This window comes from Aethalodelphis obliquidens, unplaced genomic scaffold (genome assembly GCF_003676395.1).
Source record: "Aethalodelphis obliquidens isolate GAN/ISIS:26980383/991018 unplaced genomic scaffold, ASM367639v1 scaffold25, whole genome shotgun sequence".
NCBI classification, from domain to species: domain Eukaryota; kingdom Metazoa; phylum Chordata; class Mammalia; order Artiodactyla; family Delphinidae; genus Aethalodelphis; species Aethalodelphis obliquidens.
The window spans coordinates 13,049,897-13,064,990 of record NW_020837969.1 but is presented as its reverse complement, the minus strand read 5'-3'; the positions used below and the strand labels follow the sequence as shown (position 1 = coordinate 13,064,990).

The window sequence follows — 15,094 nt, the reverse complement described above, 5'->3', positions numbered from 1 at the left end:
GAGAATAGCACGTCAGACTCCAGGGCCTCTCTGCAGGGCACGCAGGGACTCTAGCTGAGGTCCCGGGACAGACCGCCTCCGATGAGCCAGGCCCTTAGCCTGCCGGGGCCCTTGCCTAGAGTCTCCTCCCTCCAGAGCAGCCCGCTCAGTCCGCTTGGCCTCGGCACTAGCCCGGGTGCCTGTGACGTGTGCTGTACTGCCCTTCCCGGCACGCTTCTTTCCATCACAGGGCGACGCGGAGTATTTTTGTCTCCCCCTGGATAGAAAGTCCGTGTGCAGCTTGGGCCAGCACTGTTACCCTGCGTCCTGGGCGCCGCAGGCTTTTGCAGGCGCTCCGGTTAGCAGTTGTATTTACCGCTGCCCGTAGTCGGGAACTGACAGAGACTCTAGCCAGGCAGGTGACAGAGAGGAGGTGGGGCGCTGGTCTCCAAGATGGGGTGCATGTGCCCCAGGTTGGGGAGACCATCTATAAGGGTGCAGGTGGATGTATTAGAACTTCTGTAGATATTTATTTTTTAGCGTTCTTCTTAAATTCATAATTGTATGTTTCATAATGTTCAGAAAATATTTGTACATGTATACAGTTTATAAATAAGTGCATCTACATATCAGGGATACATTTACTTATGATTTTTGATGCATTGTCAGAAGTTTAGAGAGCCAGAAAATTAACTCCTTCTCTGCCACCAGTAGGGCAAGACCCCTCCAAATGCCATTGTTAAAAGAAAGGAATTTGTTAGTTAAGGGGGGATAGACACTGCTTTGTGACACTGGGTTGTGATTCGTGTCAAATTAGCCTCTGACTTTAGGAGAGCCAGGTTAAATCTGGAAGATGTTTTGCCTTTGGCCAAAACTTGACAATGTAGAAAGAAGCATCTTTAGGACAAGGATTTCATTTTTTTCTGTTTTATTCATTCACTCCTGTGCGTCAGGCAGTGCTTGATGTAGAGTGGGTGCTGCCTAAATATTCTCAGTGTGTACATATGTACCTTTCTCTTGCAGGACAATTAAATATCATGCTGGGTTGGCCACTTCAAGTCAATATTTGAGTTCGCTGTCTTTGTTTAAACCTTTGGTCAGTGGCAGGTTACAGCATCTGTGCCCGTTTTACTCCTCTTAACTAAGTTCTCAAAGCTGTAGGATCGTAGAGCTAAAAGGATCGTAGAGCTAAAACGGGCCTCAGAAGTGTCACTTGAATGATAAGAAGTTTGGGATTTCCTTTTAAATTGTTTTTTAAGAATGAAACAATGCTGACAAGATGTTGATCATTATTGAAACTGAAGCTGGGGTTATTATGGGTACATGGTGGCTTCTTATACTACCCTGTATACTTTTGAATAGATTTGGAAATTTTCATAATAAAAATTTAAACAAAACATAAAGGGAAAATAAAGACCCCCAGCTAGCGTCACCTGTTCCGAGGAGGTACGGCCAGATGGGACAATCTCTTTTTTTTCCCTTCCTTCTTTTAAACACTGGGTCATTATTCTATAATCCTCTGTAACTGGTTAGATTCGTTTTGTCTTTAGCTTCCCCAGGGCTAATCACCTCTTATAGTTACCTGAACTCTGGGTGTAACCCTCGCTCACCGAGGCCTCCCTCATCCCTTCTCACACAGTGAGCCAAATCCTGCTTGAACCTTTTCTCTGTTTCTCCTGTCGCTTTCCTGCCGCACCACTGACGGTGTCCCCAGAGCTGAGATCTGTCAACGCTCAAAAGTGGATTTCTTCCAAGTTTGGGAGTAGCTGGCCTTGCTCTCTCTCTGGGTAGAAATCTGCCTTTTATTCTGTGTTCCACTCACCCCTGCTTTGTTAGCCATTTCTCTGGTTTATCTGTCCCTTTGGAACCTTGGTCTGTTTTCAGAGGTGTAAGTATCTCTACCCAACCTTGTGTCCCCTCAGCCTGCTTATCCAGGTCACTGACATTTGCAACCTCTGGGAGCTGCAAGGGCTGGTCCTGCTTCCCTCTGGCTCCTGCACCAGCTTTGCTCAGACTGCCGCCAGGCTGCTCTCCTGGGAGAGAGGCGTGTCGGGGCCTCTGGTCTATGTCACTGTTGTCCTTAACCTACCCGCCACCCCGAGTGCTGCCAGCACAGGCCGGGCCTTGACGTTTCCCCACCCCCAGCTGCCTCTGCCTGTTCCTGTCTGGCTCTCGGCTCGCTGGACCGCCCTCCCTCTGTGCTCCAGCCCATACACAGTGCTTTCTCCCCTCTGGCTCCTGGAGCCCAGGGCCCTGCATAGTTTGGTTAACTCCTGCAGGTGCGTTAACTCCTGCAGGTGCATTAACTCCTGCAGGTGCGTTAACTCCTGCAGGTGAGTTAACTCCTGCAGGTGTATTAACTCTTACAGGTTAGGGCAGACGGTGAGAGCTTAGATATATATTTTCTGGGAGGGGCTTTCACCCCATCTGTCACTTTGCTGGAAGGACAGGTTACCACCCAGGGCCCTTTCTGGAGCAGGTGGGAAATACATAAATACAGGAGGAAATGAACTGACCTGACCTAGTTATAGCTTGTTTATCTTGAGAAACTAAAAAAAAAAAAAAAATACAGCAAAGTACAAAGAGTAATAAAACCATAAAACAAATACCCATAGAATTGATGAGGGCTTTTTTTCTTTTCTTTTTTTTTTTTTTTTTTTTGCGGTACGCGGGCCTCTCACTGTTGTGGCCTCTCCCGTTGCGGAGCACAGGCTCCGGACGCGCAGGCTCAGCGGCCATGGCTCACGGGCCCAGCCGCTCCGCGGCATGTGGGATCTTCCCGGACCGGGGCACGAATCCGTCTCCACTGCATCGGCAGGCGGACTCTCAAGCACTGCGCCACCAGGGAAGCCCTGATGGTTTTTTTAACAATGGGCTGTTTTCTTTTTATGTCCTTCCATCACCCGGAGTTTCTGGGTGGGTGGGATCCTGTTATTTAGTCCCAAGTGCCAGGACTGCCCGGCCAGCTTTTGCCTCCTTGAGCATCACCTTGGAGATGCTCTGTGGTGTTGGAGAAGGGGCGGAGCTTCCCTCTGTTCCCCCTCCCTTCCTTGTCCCCCGGGGGCCTGCGCAGGCAGCAGGGGGCTGGCTCAGGTTTTGCAGCTCACGGGGCACAGCCAGTACCTGGACAGAGAGCTCTGTGCCTGTGGGTCTAGCGTTCTTTCATGATTCTGTTCTGCCCCCTCCCATAGCCACTACCGGAAGTTGCTAGCTTTGGACAGAGCATCTGAAGGGACCCCAGGACTTCGGTGCCTTCTCTGTGTGCAGCTGCTCAAACAAATGGACCTCCTCCTGGTCCTGAGGCCCTTAGAGGAGGGCCCCTGCCAGCTGGGTCCAGCCCTGGTCATTGTGAAAGACGTGGGTCCTGTTTCCTGTTCGATTGTTGTCCCCTCCTCTCGGGGAGCCTTCTGCTTCGGGGTTTACTTTGTGGTTCATTACATGCCAGGAAGGTAGAGAATCTTTTCTTCTGGATTGTTTAGTGGCCACAGGAATTTTATTTCTTCTCCAGCTATTATCATAACAGGCTCTCCTTGTGTTGCCTGACTGCCCCATACCACGGTGTCATTCTCTGTGACATGCAGGCCCCCAGACGTAATCAGGACCCTCCGTGTGCCCAGATCAGCTGAAACAACATGCCTGTCAGACCCACTGATGAGCGGGAAGCCTCGCCTGCAGGAGCCTCTTCTGTCTTGGTTCTCGCAGAAGCCTGGGCCCAGCCTAACAAACAGCCGCCCGGCCTCCAGCCGCTGAAGCAGAGCCGGCGGACTGTGGGTCTGCTCTGTCCAGGGCCGTTCCCTTCTCTGGCTCTTCCTGGGAAACAGCCCTGCCCCGTCGTGACTCGTATCTAGATACCACTTAACAGTAGTGAATCGCTGTTTGAAGACCAGTGGAAACATCTTGCTTCTCTTCGGAATGTTTTTTTTGAATGGAAACATTTCCTCTTAAATCCATGCCACTAAAATTTCACCCTGACAGAGAGGCTTTTAGGTGACCTGCATATCTTCACCAGGCAGGGCCTGACTATAATTATCGTTTTCCCAAGTGGATGTGCCTGACAGGTCTCTGTATCTGTGTTGAAGAGAGAAGGGAGGAGAGCTGTGCTTGGTGGTTTTTTTTCTCTCTGGGGAATGCTGGACAGGTCCTGCTTCGAGCATTCCTTGCATCCCAGATGGCCACCCACCCATCCACGCCCTGGGCCTTTCTAAGGGCTCCTCAAGCCAGCCCGCCATTGTGTTCCAGCCCCTGGGCAGTTTCTCTGGTTGGGAGGATTTGCTTTCCTTTCAGAGATAAAACTCACTTACAGAAGTTGGTGGCCAGCCCTGGGGTCAGGCTCTGGACTCAGCCCTTCCGCTGGCATTGGCTGTTCTATTTAAGAAAGGGGTTTGCTGTCTTGTCTTCCTCATGGGCAGCCTTAATTTGTTGTAAACTAACCTGCAATCACATGTCTGAATGGATTTCTACAAAGGAGAAGTGAGGACCCTTGCTCTTAGATGACCTTGGGGGTGACATCATACATAAGTGAAAGAGTTTGAGAAATAGGCAATGGGAAGATGGGGAAATGGACATTCTGAGGTAGCCTCTCAGTCAGTGGCTTACCATCCTGTCTGCTGGTTGGTTTCTTTCCCCTTCAGGTCCCCTGGAAGGTGCTGCTTCCTCCCAGCTCACTGCCTCATAGCAGCAGCGAGGGTGCCAAGGGAAGATGCTGAAGTTTGGAAATGGCCTGAATACCCGCTTTCTCTTTGGAGAATCACAGCTCTGTGTACACATCTTCCAGAGGCTTGCAGTAGAGAACTGGGCAGAATCACAGAGGGTCGTTCATGACTCAGGAGATGTTTAGGAAGCACCTGTTCTGGGCAGGGCACCATGTTAAGCACTGAGGGCATCTTGAGACGGTTGGGCCAGGGCTCTGGTCCATGAGGAGGGGTAGCCTCTCCCCAAGGGAAGCATACACTCGCCATAAGCGCAAAACAGGAGACGCTAAGGACCACACGAGGGCTACAACTAAAGCATTCCTGGAATTCAGAGGAAGGACTCCCGGCTTCTGACTGAGTGGGTCCTGTAAGAATTTATTCGGGAAAGCAGCCTCTGGCCTATTTGGGTAGGATTTGGACATCTTTTTTTTTTTTTTTCTGGCTGCGTTGGGTCTTCGCTGCTGTGCGCAGGGTCCCTCTAGCTGCGGCGAGCAGGGGACACTCTCCGCTGCAGTGCGCAGGCTTCTCATTGTGGTGGCCTCTCCTGCTGCAGAGCACGGGCTCTAGGCGCGCGGGCCCCAGTGGTTGTGGCTCGCAGGCTCAGTAGTTCTGGCTCGCAGGCTCTAGAGCGCAGGCTCAGTAGTTGTGGTGCACGGGTCCAGCTGCTCCGTGGCATGTGAGATCTTCCCGGACATCCCCTGCACTGGCAGGCGGACTCTTAGCCACTGTGCCACCAGGGAAGCCCTGGACATCTTAAAGCAGGACCAGGGAGGAGAGCTGTAGGTGAGGGGGACTGCGGAGTGGGTTTGGAGGCACAGGGACCTTCTTCTGGGCTTTGGGGGGCTCGTACGGTGCAGCAAGGGCAGGGGTGCCTAGGAGGAATGGAGGTGGCGTGCGCTGTGACACCTGCCTCCGTGGCGGCCCTGAGGCTGGGTTGGCAGGGGAGCCCGGAGGACAGGGGGAGAGGGGGGAATCGCCCTTCCACTTGCGCCAGGACGAGGGCCTAGAGATGCCTCACGGCCACCTCCGCACTTCATGGCTCCACCACCATTCTCCAGACTCCAAAACTCACCTTCCAATTCCTTCTCTTTTTTCCATTTATATCCACTTAGTTACTGAATCCTGGTACATATTTTTTTTTCAGTGATTAAATTTTTTTAAATTCTGGTAAAATATGAGTAATATAAAATTTACCATTTTAACCATTGCTAAGTGTGCAATTCCGTGGCGCTAAGTGTGCAATTCCGTGGCGTTAAGTGTGCAATTCTGTGGCATTAAGTGTGCCATTCCGTGGCGTTACGTACATTTCCAGCGTTGTATAACCATCACCACACTCTAGTCCAGAATTTCTCATCTTCCGAAGCAGAAACTGTACTGTGAAGCAGTAAACCCCCCACCCCCATGTGTCTTTTTCTGTCTCCATGATTCACCTATTTTAGGCCCCTGGTATAAGCAGAATCGTATGGTATGCGTCCTTTTGTGTCTGGCTTCTCTCACTTGGCATAACGTTTTCAAGGTTCACCCACGTCATGGCGTGTATCAGAATTGCCGTCTTTTGTAAAGGCTGAAGAATATTCCATCGTGTGCATGCACCGCATTCTGTTTATCTCTTCACCTGTGGGTGGACATTGGGGGTCACATCCCAGCTTTTTAAAGCCCCATGTGTCCTCGCTTTTTGTCATCCTCTGCATTGTGTCCCACCTTTGTGTAGATTTGAATCACCGTGTGCCTGGGTGCCAGCACTTGCCTCTTAAGGTCCAGTGGCCTTGCCCTCAGCCCAGCCTCTAGTCCTGTTCTTGTGTGGTGCTGGGGAGGGACTTGACCTTCCCCGCACGGTTTCCTGGTCTTTGCATTGACAGTAACAACTCCGTGCAGTGAGGACTGTTACTACACGTGCTCTCATGGGTGACTGCTTCGCACCGGCCTGACACGTGCTACGTGCTTCACTCACAGTGGCCTCACAGACATCGTAACCTCACGCTGATTTCCCCAAACATCTTCCTTCCCATCTCCCATGCAGCTTACCCTGTCATGCGTTCCAGATTAACTTGCTCCAGATCCTTGAGCTGAGGTGGGGAGCTGCTTCTCATCCCCGGAGCCTGAAGTTACGCTCATTTTCTTAGGCCACACTCACCTCCTGCGTCCACACACAGCTCCCCCGAGACGGTGTGATGGTGTCCACAGTTTCTTTTGCACCTACTGGCACCTTGTTATTCTCTATTTTCTGTCTGTATTGTTGTTATGCAGTTTACTTCCAAGCCTCATGAATGGCGTCTGCAAGTTTTCGAAGTTTGTACCCCCAAGTGGATATTAAATCATGTACGTGTCCAATAGAAGGTGAGGTTTTCCCAAACCCTCTTTCAGTCCTCACGTTAAAGTCTTACCAAGCCTTTCACGCTACGGAGTGCTCTCTCGGGCACTTTATTTTGAACAACATCAGTAGAGGGGCACCCAGTCTTTTTTTTCATTTATTTATTTTATTTATTTATTTTTGTTTGCGTTGGGTCTTCGTTGCTGCACACGGGCTTTCTCTAGTTGCGGCGAGAGGGGGCTGCTGTTCGTTGTGGTGCGTGGGCTTCTCATTGCGGTGGCTTCTCTTGTTGTGGAGCACGGGCTCTAGGCACGCAGGCTTCAGTAGTTGTGGCTTTCGGGCTCTAGAGCGCAGGCTCAGTAGTTGTGGCGCACGGGCATAGTTGCTCCGTGGCATGTGGGATCTTCCCGGACCAGGGCTCGAACCCGTGTCAATGCAGGCGGATTCTCAACCACTGCGCCACCAGGGAAGCCTGGGCACCCTGTCTTGAAGCCACACCTGCCAATCCAAATCTTGGGTTCTTGTAAAAGTCTAAGGCAAAGAAATTGAATGCTGGCTGGGTAATTACTTCTGGGGGTTGGACTTTACAAAGGCAAGCGTTGGATATTATTATAAAAACCTTTTAAACATCAGTTTAAAAAGCAGTGAAGTATGTGGTTTAGTTATATGATTATGGACCCATAGGACAGATTTTTTTTTTTTAACTGTCCTAACATTATACAGATGTGGTCCTGTGACCTGGGAGAATTTTTGCAGTGGTAGCTGCAGATGGGAGTTCAAAAAATGCTTCCACTTAACCAGCTTAAATGGAAGAGAAAAATGTGAAGATAGGCCATAGAAAACTGTTAATCCTCAAAATGTGGCTTTGGAGATTCTGAAGACCCTGTTGGAAGAAGCATGTTCAAAGACTTTGAATAAAATATTAATGAAATGTGAATAGAAAACCAGTAAATATTTCTAAAGTAATGTATATTGTTGTGTGACTTAAATATATGTATAGCTTGGTGAATACAGAGACTGTAATAAGCAGGCATTTGACCAGTTTCATCTGATCCCTAAAAGTTGATCTGTTCCAGTTGGGCACGTTATATTTAGAATCTCTTTATTTTGGGATGTATGTGATAGTGGTGGCCGGTGGCCAGTGTGAACGGGTGAGGCCTGGCCCTAATCTTACTGGTAGAAAGTCAGTCTAGCCCTATACTTGCCTGTGAAAGCTTTGTGTCCCGCTCTGGGACAGCTTTAAGGAGATGGGCAGGGAGTGCTTGAGTGTAGAATTACTCAGCTTGCCTCAACTATTTCAATAGAACAGTTTTCTAAAAACAAAGCATCTCCGCTCCCTTTGTCCTTTTAAAATCTTCTTGGAAATGGAACTGGGGATCCACACACAGAATCACTTTAATGAAAATTAGGCGGCTTTAAGGTTTACTATGCTTCCTTGGGGAGGAAAGCCCCAAGGCGGCAGATGGGGATAATTCCCTGTGGAACTACTTGCTCCTTGTGCCTGGGATCCCTGAGTGACCCAAGTGGTCCTTGTCCTTCTTGTGCTCAGGATGAGGAGATGGTCCAGGGGCAGCGACCGCCGTCAGGAATTCCCCCGTGGGATGGGGTTGGAACAGCAGACCTGGGCACCTCTGTGGAGCTTCTGTAGCTCCCACTCTCTGCAGGGAGCCTGACTGCTCTTTCGGTTCCAGAGGGGATGGTTCAAGCAAATCTAGCTTTAGGTACTTTGCCAGCCAGGGTTAAGGAGCAAGAATCCAGCGGGTCTGGAGAGGCCCTGTTGAAAGAACAGCACACGGTCTGGCTGCTGCTCTCTTGTTGCTCTCGAGGCTGAGCTGTGCCCAGCTAGTGCCGGACACAGAGGGCACTTTCAGGCCTCTGTAAATAGCCTGTTGTGCAGGGGAGGAGGTGGATAAAGAATGGCAGCATCTCGCCAGCTTGGCTTTTTGCTACTTGAAGGCGAGACGTCAGGACTTCTTCATTTGCTGCTGCCGGGGCAAGGGTACTATTTGTGTGGGTTTGTTTGAGGGCTGCATTCCTGGTGAAATAGTCCATCAGACGCTATTATTTAGCTGGATGAAAGCTCGAGGAACTTTAGAAGGAGAGAAACATCCAGCTCACCCATTTGGGGGATTTATAAATGACACGAAGAAAATAAAATGCTAATGTAAGTATCTGTTTGCAGAATCGCAGGAGCTGTGCGTGCGTGTGTGTGTGTGTGTGTGTCCATAGAGAATGATGCCCTTGTGAGTCACCTCTGGCTCTGAGCCACTTTTTTCCTGGTGCAAACGGAATGGTAAGAGGTGACCCTTTGTGTACAGTGGGCCTTGAACCCACATGCTCCCAGGCCAAGGTAAAGGGGTGAATGCTAGCGGTTCTGTAGGACATGGAGAGTGAGATGGATTTCAGATGGCGAGCTCTCCTAATACTGTGGCGTGTGAGTGCTGGAGGGACCTGTAGAGGCCGCCTGCTCTCATGGTTCCTAACCTGGGGTGTGGGCTGTGGGGGGCTTGGGAGCCCCAGGTGCAAACAAGCACGTGCATGTTCTCAGTGGAGCGAGTCAGCGGCCCAGCACAGGGTAAGAATTGTTCCTGTAGAGGAAAAAGCATGAGTTTAGTTGGGTTGGTGTCCCGGTCTTGGGAGATACCTTCCGGAGGCCTTGTTAAGTGTCCAGCCTCTGTTTCCTCATCAGATTTTATATTTTGATGTTTAAGTGAGACACACGATGTGAAAGCCTTTCCAAAACACCACATTGATGCTAATTGTATCATTTAGCTCCTCTTCCCAAAGTTCGGGCAGATGGGTGCCAGGATTTCTGTTTTCTGACAGTCATGCAGTCCAGTTTCTATTCCCCTGCTCGTACATCTATTTCTACCCAGGTCTATTTAAAGGCGTCCTCTGCTCTGGTTCTTTGCAGTGAGCTTGTGCCAGGTTTCCCCCACCATTGGTACACTCCCCGTCATCCTGTGGTTTTAGACTCCAGCTTTATAGGAATTTCAAAAGACTCAACTGAGCGAGCTCACTTTCTGTCGGTGTGAGAGTAGCTATAGGGGAGGAGGAGCTGGCTGCCAGTAGCCTTGTGTGTGCAACAAATACTGGCCGCTTAAGCCGGCTTAAAAGCCGACTGAATCATGTTCTTAGCAAACAGCACCATGATTATATGCCTGGGCTATAAAAAACTGCCTGAGATGGTGATGTGGAAATTTAAGAATTAGGAAAAAGATTCCAACTAGAGCACCGTTGGAACAAGCATAAAATCTGGGTTTTAACCGCTTGTTGGCAAGTACGTGAGTCTTGATACTTCTTAGAGACCTGCTGGGACTGTCTTAAGACGTGGTGTTTGTGTTCAGCTGGAGCATTGAAAGGCTATTTATTGTGGCTAATTTTCTTTGAATGTAGGTCTGCCTCCATTTCTAAATAGCCCAAGTGCCGTTTCCTTAAGAGCAGTTAAATGGCAGGGAAAAGATTTATAACGCTCCCCGTTCACATCGAAGAGTTCTCCCTTACGTGGATCTGCGTGAGGCATTGCCTGCGTTCTTCCCTGTGTGGACTGTAGTTCTCCCATGGACAGCATTAGCCCATTTGTTCAGCAAAGTGGACTGGCAGCTCGCTACCTGGCTGCCAGCTAAAAGGCATGAATTAAACTGTGATAGCTTGTCATCATCACCCACGAAAGATAAGAATTTAGCTGGATTGAAATCCTTAGTGTTACGGATTAGTACCTAAAAAATGTTCTTGCATGGGTGCTACTGAATCAGCACTTTTCTGTTTTGTTTTGTTTTTTTTTAAGTTTTCTTTCCTAAACTTATTTCTAGAAATAGACTTATTTCTTTCTTAGTATGATGCTACCGAATCAGCAATTTTCTGGGTTTTGTTTTTTTTTTTTTTTAAGTTTTCTTTCCTAGACTTACTTCTAGAAGTAGACATTTCTTTCTTAGTACAATGCTACCGAATCAGCCATTTTCTGGGTTTTGTTTTGTTTTAAGTTTCCTTTCCTAGACTTATTTCTAGAAATAGACATTTCTTTCTTAGTACAATGCTACTGAATCAGCAATTTTCTGGGTTTTGTTTTTTCTTTTTTTTAAGTTTTCTCTCCTAGACTTATTTCTAGAAATAGACATTTCTTTCTTAGTAGAATGCTACCGAATCAGCAATTTTCTGGGTTTTGTTTTAAGTTTTCTTTCCTTATTTCTAGAAATAGACTTATTTCTTTCTTAGTATAATGCTACCGAATCAGCAATTTTCTGGGTTCTGTTTTGTTTTAAGTTTTCTTTCCTAGACCTATTTCTAGAAGTAGACGTTTCTTCCTTAGTACAACGCCGTCTACTTGTAGCTTGCCTATTGCTGATGCTGAATATAATAGAATATAAAAAATTAATCACTTGTTTATGACTGTGTTTGTTTCTGGGGGGATGATTTAATATTCTCACACAGGGATGTGAGTCTGTTGAACAACTCCTGTAAATTCGCACGATCTAGGTTTCATGGAAATGACTTCAGGGACTTTGGGGAGAGAGGAGGGAAGGGCAGGCTTGTGTGTAATAAATAGGGTGGGTACCTCCCATCCAGACTCGAAGTGCTGTGGGGTGATGCAGACAGCCAGATGATTGGAGGGAAAGGCAGGTGTGCACACTGTATGCATAAGGTTTCTGCGCAACCGTGGGGTTGCAATACTGTTTGTGAAATCTGACCACTCGGGGCCAGTAAGACCTGGACTTGATTTGTCTGCTTATCCTCGAGGTCTCGGTGTAAACATCCCCTCCTCAGAGAGGTCTTCCCTGATCACTGGATCTTAACGGTGCTAACACTTACTCCACCTTGCAGACAGATACTGCTTGTTTATCTCCCCCACTAGCTGGTTAGCCCGTTGAGAGCCCAGACCAGCTCATCTGGCACTTTCTTCCCAGCTCCTAGCCCACACAAGATGCCCAGATTTGTTGAATGGCTGGGGTAGTTCAGTTCGAGTTATGAATTCATCTAGAAGAAACCTGCTGTCAGTGTACCGATAATCAGTTACTTTCTTGATCTGTCTTATGTCCGTTTGACATGACCACCCAACATCTGATCGTTCATTTCAGTGGTTTTAAAAAAAATATGCCCATTGTCTCTCCTTCTTGGGATGCTGAGCAGAAAGAAAACAGTGTCTGTCTTCGGAACTGGCACCGGCATTGACACTCGCTGGTCCTGTCCCTGCCCAGTGGGGTGACTGCGCCCAGCTTCTCATTGGCCTATCCTCCACTGTCTGTTCTCTTGGGAAGTCAAGTACGGATTTTGTCTGCTAGTTACCTTTAGCCCAGTGGGCAGCAGCACAGGACTGCGCATGTGACGGATGCCCTGAGAGACCTTGGCAGGCTGGCTAAGCACCGGGTGAGCACGTCCACCCCCTACTCCGCCCCTACCCCGCGGCCTAGTCTGTTTCTGCAGTGGTGTGTCACCCAGCAGCCAGCTGTTGGTGGCACAGATGGTCAGTGGTTTTATAAGTGCTGGTGCTTTCTCTGCACAGTTATGACCTGCAGAAATGCACTTACCTGCTCCTTCTCCGTTGTCATGTTAAAGCTCAAAATTGTCTGTGTGTCTGTGTGTGTGTATGTATGCCTACACAGGGCTGTTGTAGCACAAGATTGCATTACATTGCCTCCTAGAGAACTGACGGCCAGTGAAAGCCCCTGATATTCTGCAGCTCTGTAAAAAGATATATACGGTGATGAAGATTTAAATTTGAAGAGGATTTCTATATTTGGAAAAAAAAAAACGATTTTCAGTCTTGGGACCTAGCTGTTTAAAAAACATAAAATAAGGAGCTCAAAAATACCGTCTGAATTAATGATAAAGGTTAACATGTTGCATTGCCAGGCAGTTTCTGAGAAAAGTCTTTCAGATCGTTTCCTAGGATTTCCTTCCCTGTACTGCCAAACATACTTTAGAGCAGTTATTCATCAATAATTTTCTAATTAGAATTATTCTTATTTGTTCTCTGTACTGCACATTAATTTTTACATTGATATATATATATATAAATTGTTTATAATATTCAATTTGAGGCTTTAATATATATATGGGGCTGTTCATCTGATTTTCTTCTGTGTGTTTTGGCTTCTTAATTTTGTATGTAAACTCCTCGTAGTTGTGTCATCTTTTGTTACCTCTGTCTCTTACTGTTCTCCATGCAGGACTAATCACAGAATGTCGATAGAGGAAATAATAATAATGCCCAACGTGGGTTGAACACATTGTGGTGCCTCACACCATTCTAAGCTCTTTATGTGAACCATTTAGTCCTTATAAAAGCCCTATGAGATAGGTGCTGTTTTTATGGTTGAGGAAACTGAGGCACAGAAAGGGCAAGTGATTTGTCCCCAGTCATACAGCTGATGAGCTGGGGGGGTGGGATTTGGCTGTAGAATCTAGGATCTTAAATACTATTTTGTACTTTCTCTCAAATACTATGCTATAATCTCTCTAGATATTTGCTAGATAAATATCTCTAGATGTTTATGCACACCCTTTTATTATTTATTTTAGCTATAATAGCTTGAGGAATATAAGTGACACTGTTTTGTTAGCATAGCCAATGCCAGTTTCCCCTGCGCTTATACGGCTGCTTTTGTGGGGAAGGTGAGGGGCCCACTCAAAACCCGGCTTGGTCTCTTTCACCAGCTGGGGAGCTTGTGCTGAGCTTTGTCAGAAGAAATGGAAACTGATGGCCTTCGGGTGGTTCGGGCTACTTTCTGCTCTCTGTTCTCCTCCCCATCAGCTGTGATAATGAGAGTTGAGTGTGTTTGATTAGGTGGAAGAGAACAAGAGAGAGAATATAAGGCAAGAAAATAGTAACTTATGCCCCTTGGAACATTATATGGCAGGAATTCTGAGTGACTAAATCTTTTTAATATGGTCAACGAAAACTTTACACAAGGTGATAGAAGTAAAACGAATTCCTAAAATGTTTTTAGAAAAATGAGATTTGACAGCCAGGAAAAGACCTGGACCATCAGCCTGTGGCTTTAATGCCCCCGATTGGTCAGCCAGCGTCGAGCTGATGATCGGCCCCGGGGAGTCTGGAGCAGCATCGCGCCACCCTGGAATGAACGTGACGTTTTTCTCTCTGGCAGATATCGGTGTAGGGTGCTACCAACCCAGGACGATGCAAGCCCACGAGCTGTCCCAGTTCTTTCGGATGCCAGAGATGGTTGACTTCCGGCAGTACGTGCGCACCCTTCCAACCAACACGCTCATGGGCTTCGGTGCGTTCGCGGCGCTCACCACCTTCTGGTATGCCACACGGCCGCGGGCCCTGAAGCCACCGTGCGACCTGGCCATGCAGTCGGTGCAGGTGGCGGTAAGTGGAGCCTGGCCGCCCCCGGGCCTCTGCCTCTCTCTCCACAGGTTCCAAGCCCCATCGAAGGCGGCGTCGGGCAAGATCCTAATCACAAGCAGATATTGGTGGGGCAGTTTGTAAACTGAATGTGCTCCCCAAACAGAATTTCAGCAGTGATGAGAAGAGGAGGGCAAAAAAATAGGGCAGAGGGACACAGGCAGTGATGCTGCTTGGGTGTCTGGCCACATCACACGGAGCAGAGGCTCGTCCCGTAATCTCATGGGGCTTCTGCCCTGCGCTGGGCTCTGAGCTGTGCCCGGAGGATCCTGAGAGGGGAAAGGACAGGCACAGGGTCCCTGCCCTCAGCGGAGAAGACGGTAGTCAATTGTTAGAGAAAGAAGGATTTCACCTGCGGTTGTCTGATACCTGGAACACATTGCACAGGGGTTAAAAAGGACTCAGGTATTTGTTTCTTTTTTTGTTTTGGCTGCATACTCATTAATTGCTTCTTTATATCAAATTTTTTTTTAGTTGAGATTTTAGAACAGTTTTAGATTTACAGAAAAATTACAGAATTTCCTAAATCCCACATCTATCTCTGCTATTATTAACATCTAACATTAGTATGGTACATCTGTTTTTTGTTTTTTTAAGCTTTTTTTTAATTCTTGAATTTTATTTTATTTTTTTATACAGCAGCTTATTAGTTATCTATTTTATACATATTAGTGTATACATGTCAATCCCAGTCTCCCAATTCATCCCACCACCACCACCCCACCCCCGCCGCTTTCCCTCCTT

At 47.9% G+C, this 15,094-nt stretch overlaps 1 protein-coding gene across 2 annotated transcripts in view; it reads left to right on the top strand.

Moving 5' to 3' along the window:
• The window catches only part of ACSL1 (acyl-CoA synthetase long chain family member 1), a 71,214-nt gene that overhangs the window by 6,629 nt on the left and 49,491 nt on the right, over positions 1-15,094 (top strand). For both annotated transcript variants that reach the window (XM_027122622.1, XM_027122621.1), the window contains exon 2: positions 14,088-14,314. In XM_027122622.1, coding sequence (XP_026978423.1) covers positions 14,120-14,314 — 195 coding nt within the window. In that variant the 5' untranslated portion in view covers positions 14,088-14,119. The remainder of the gene's footprint in view (positions 1-14,087; positions 14,315-15,094) is intronic.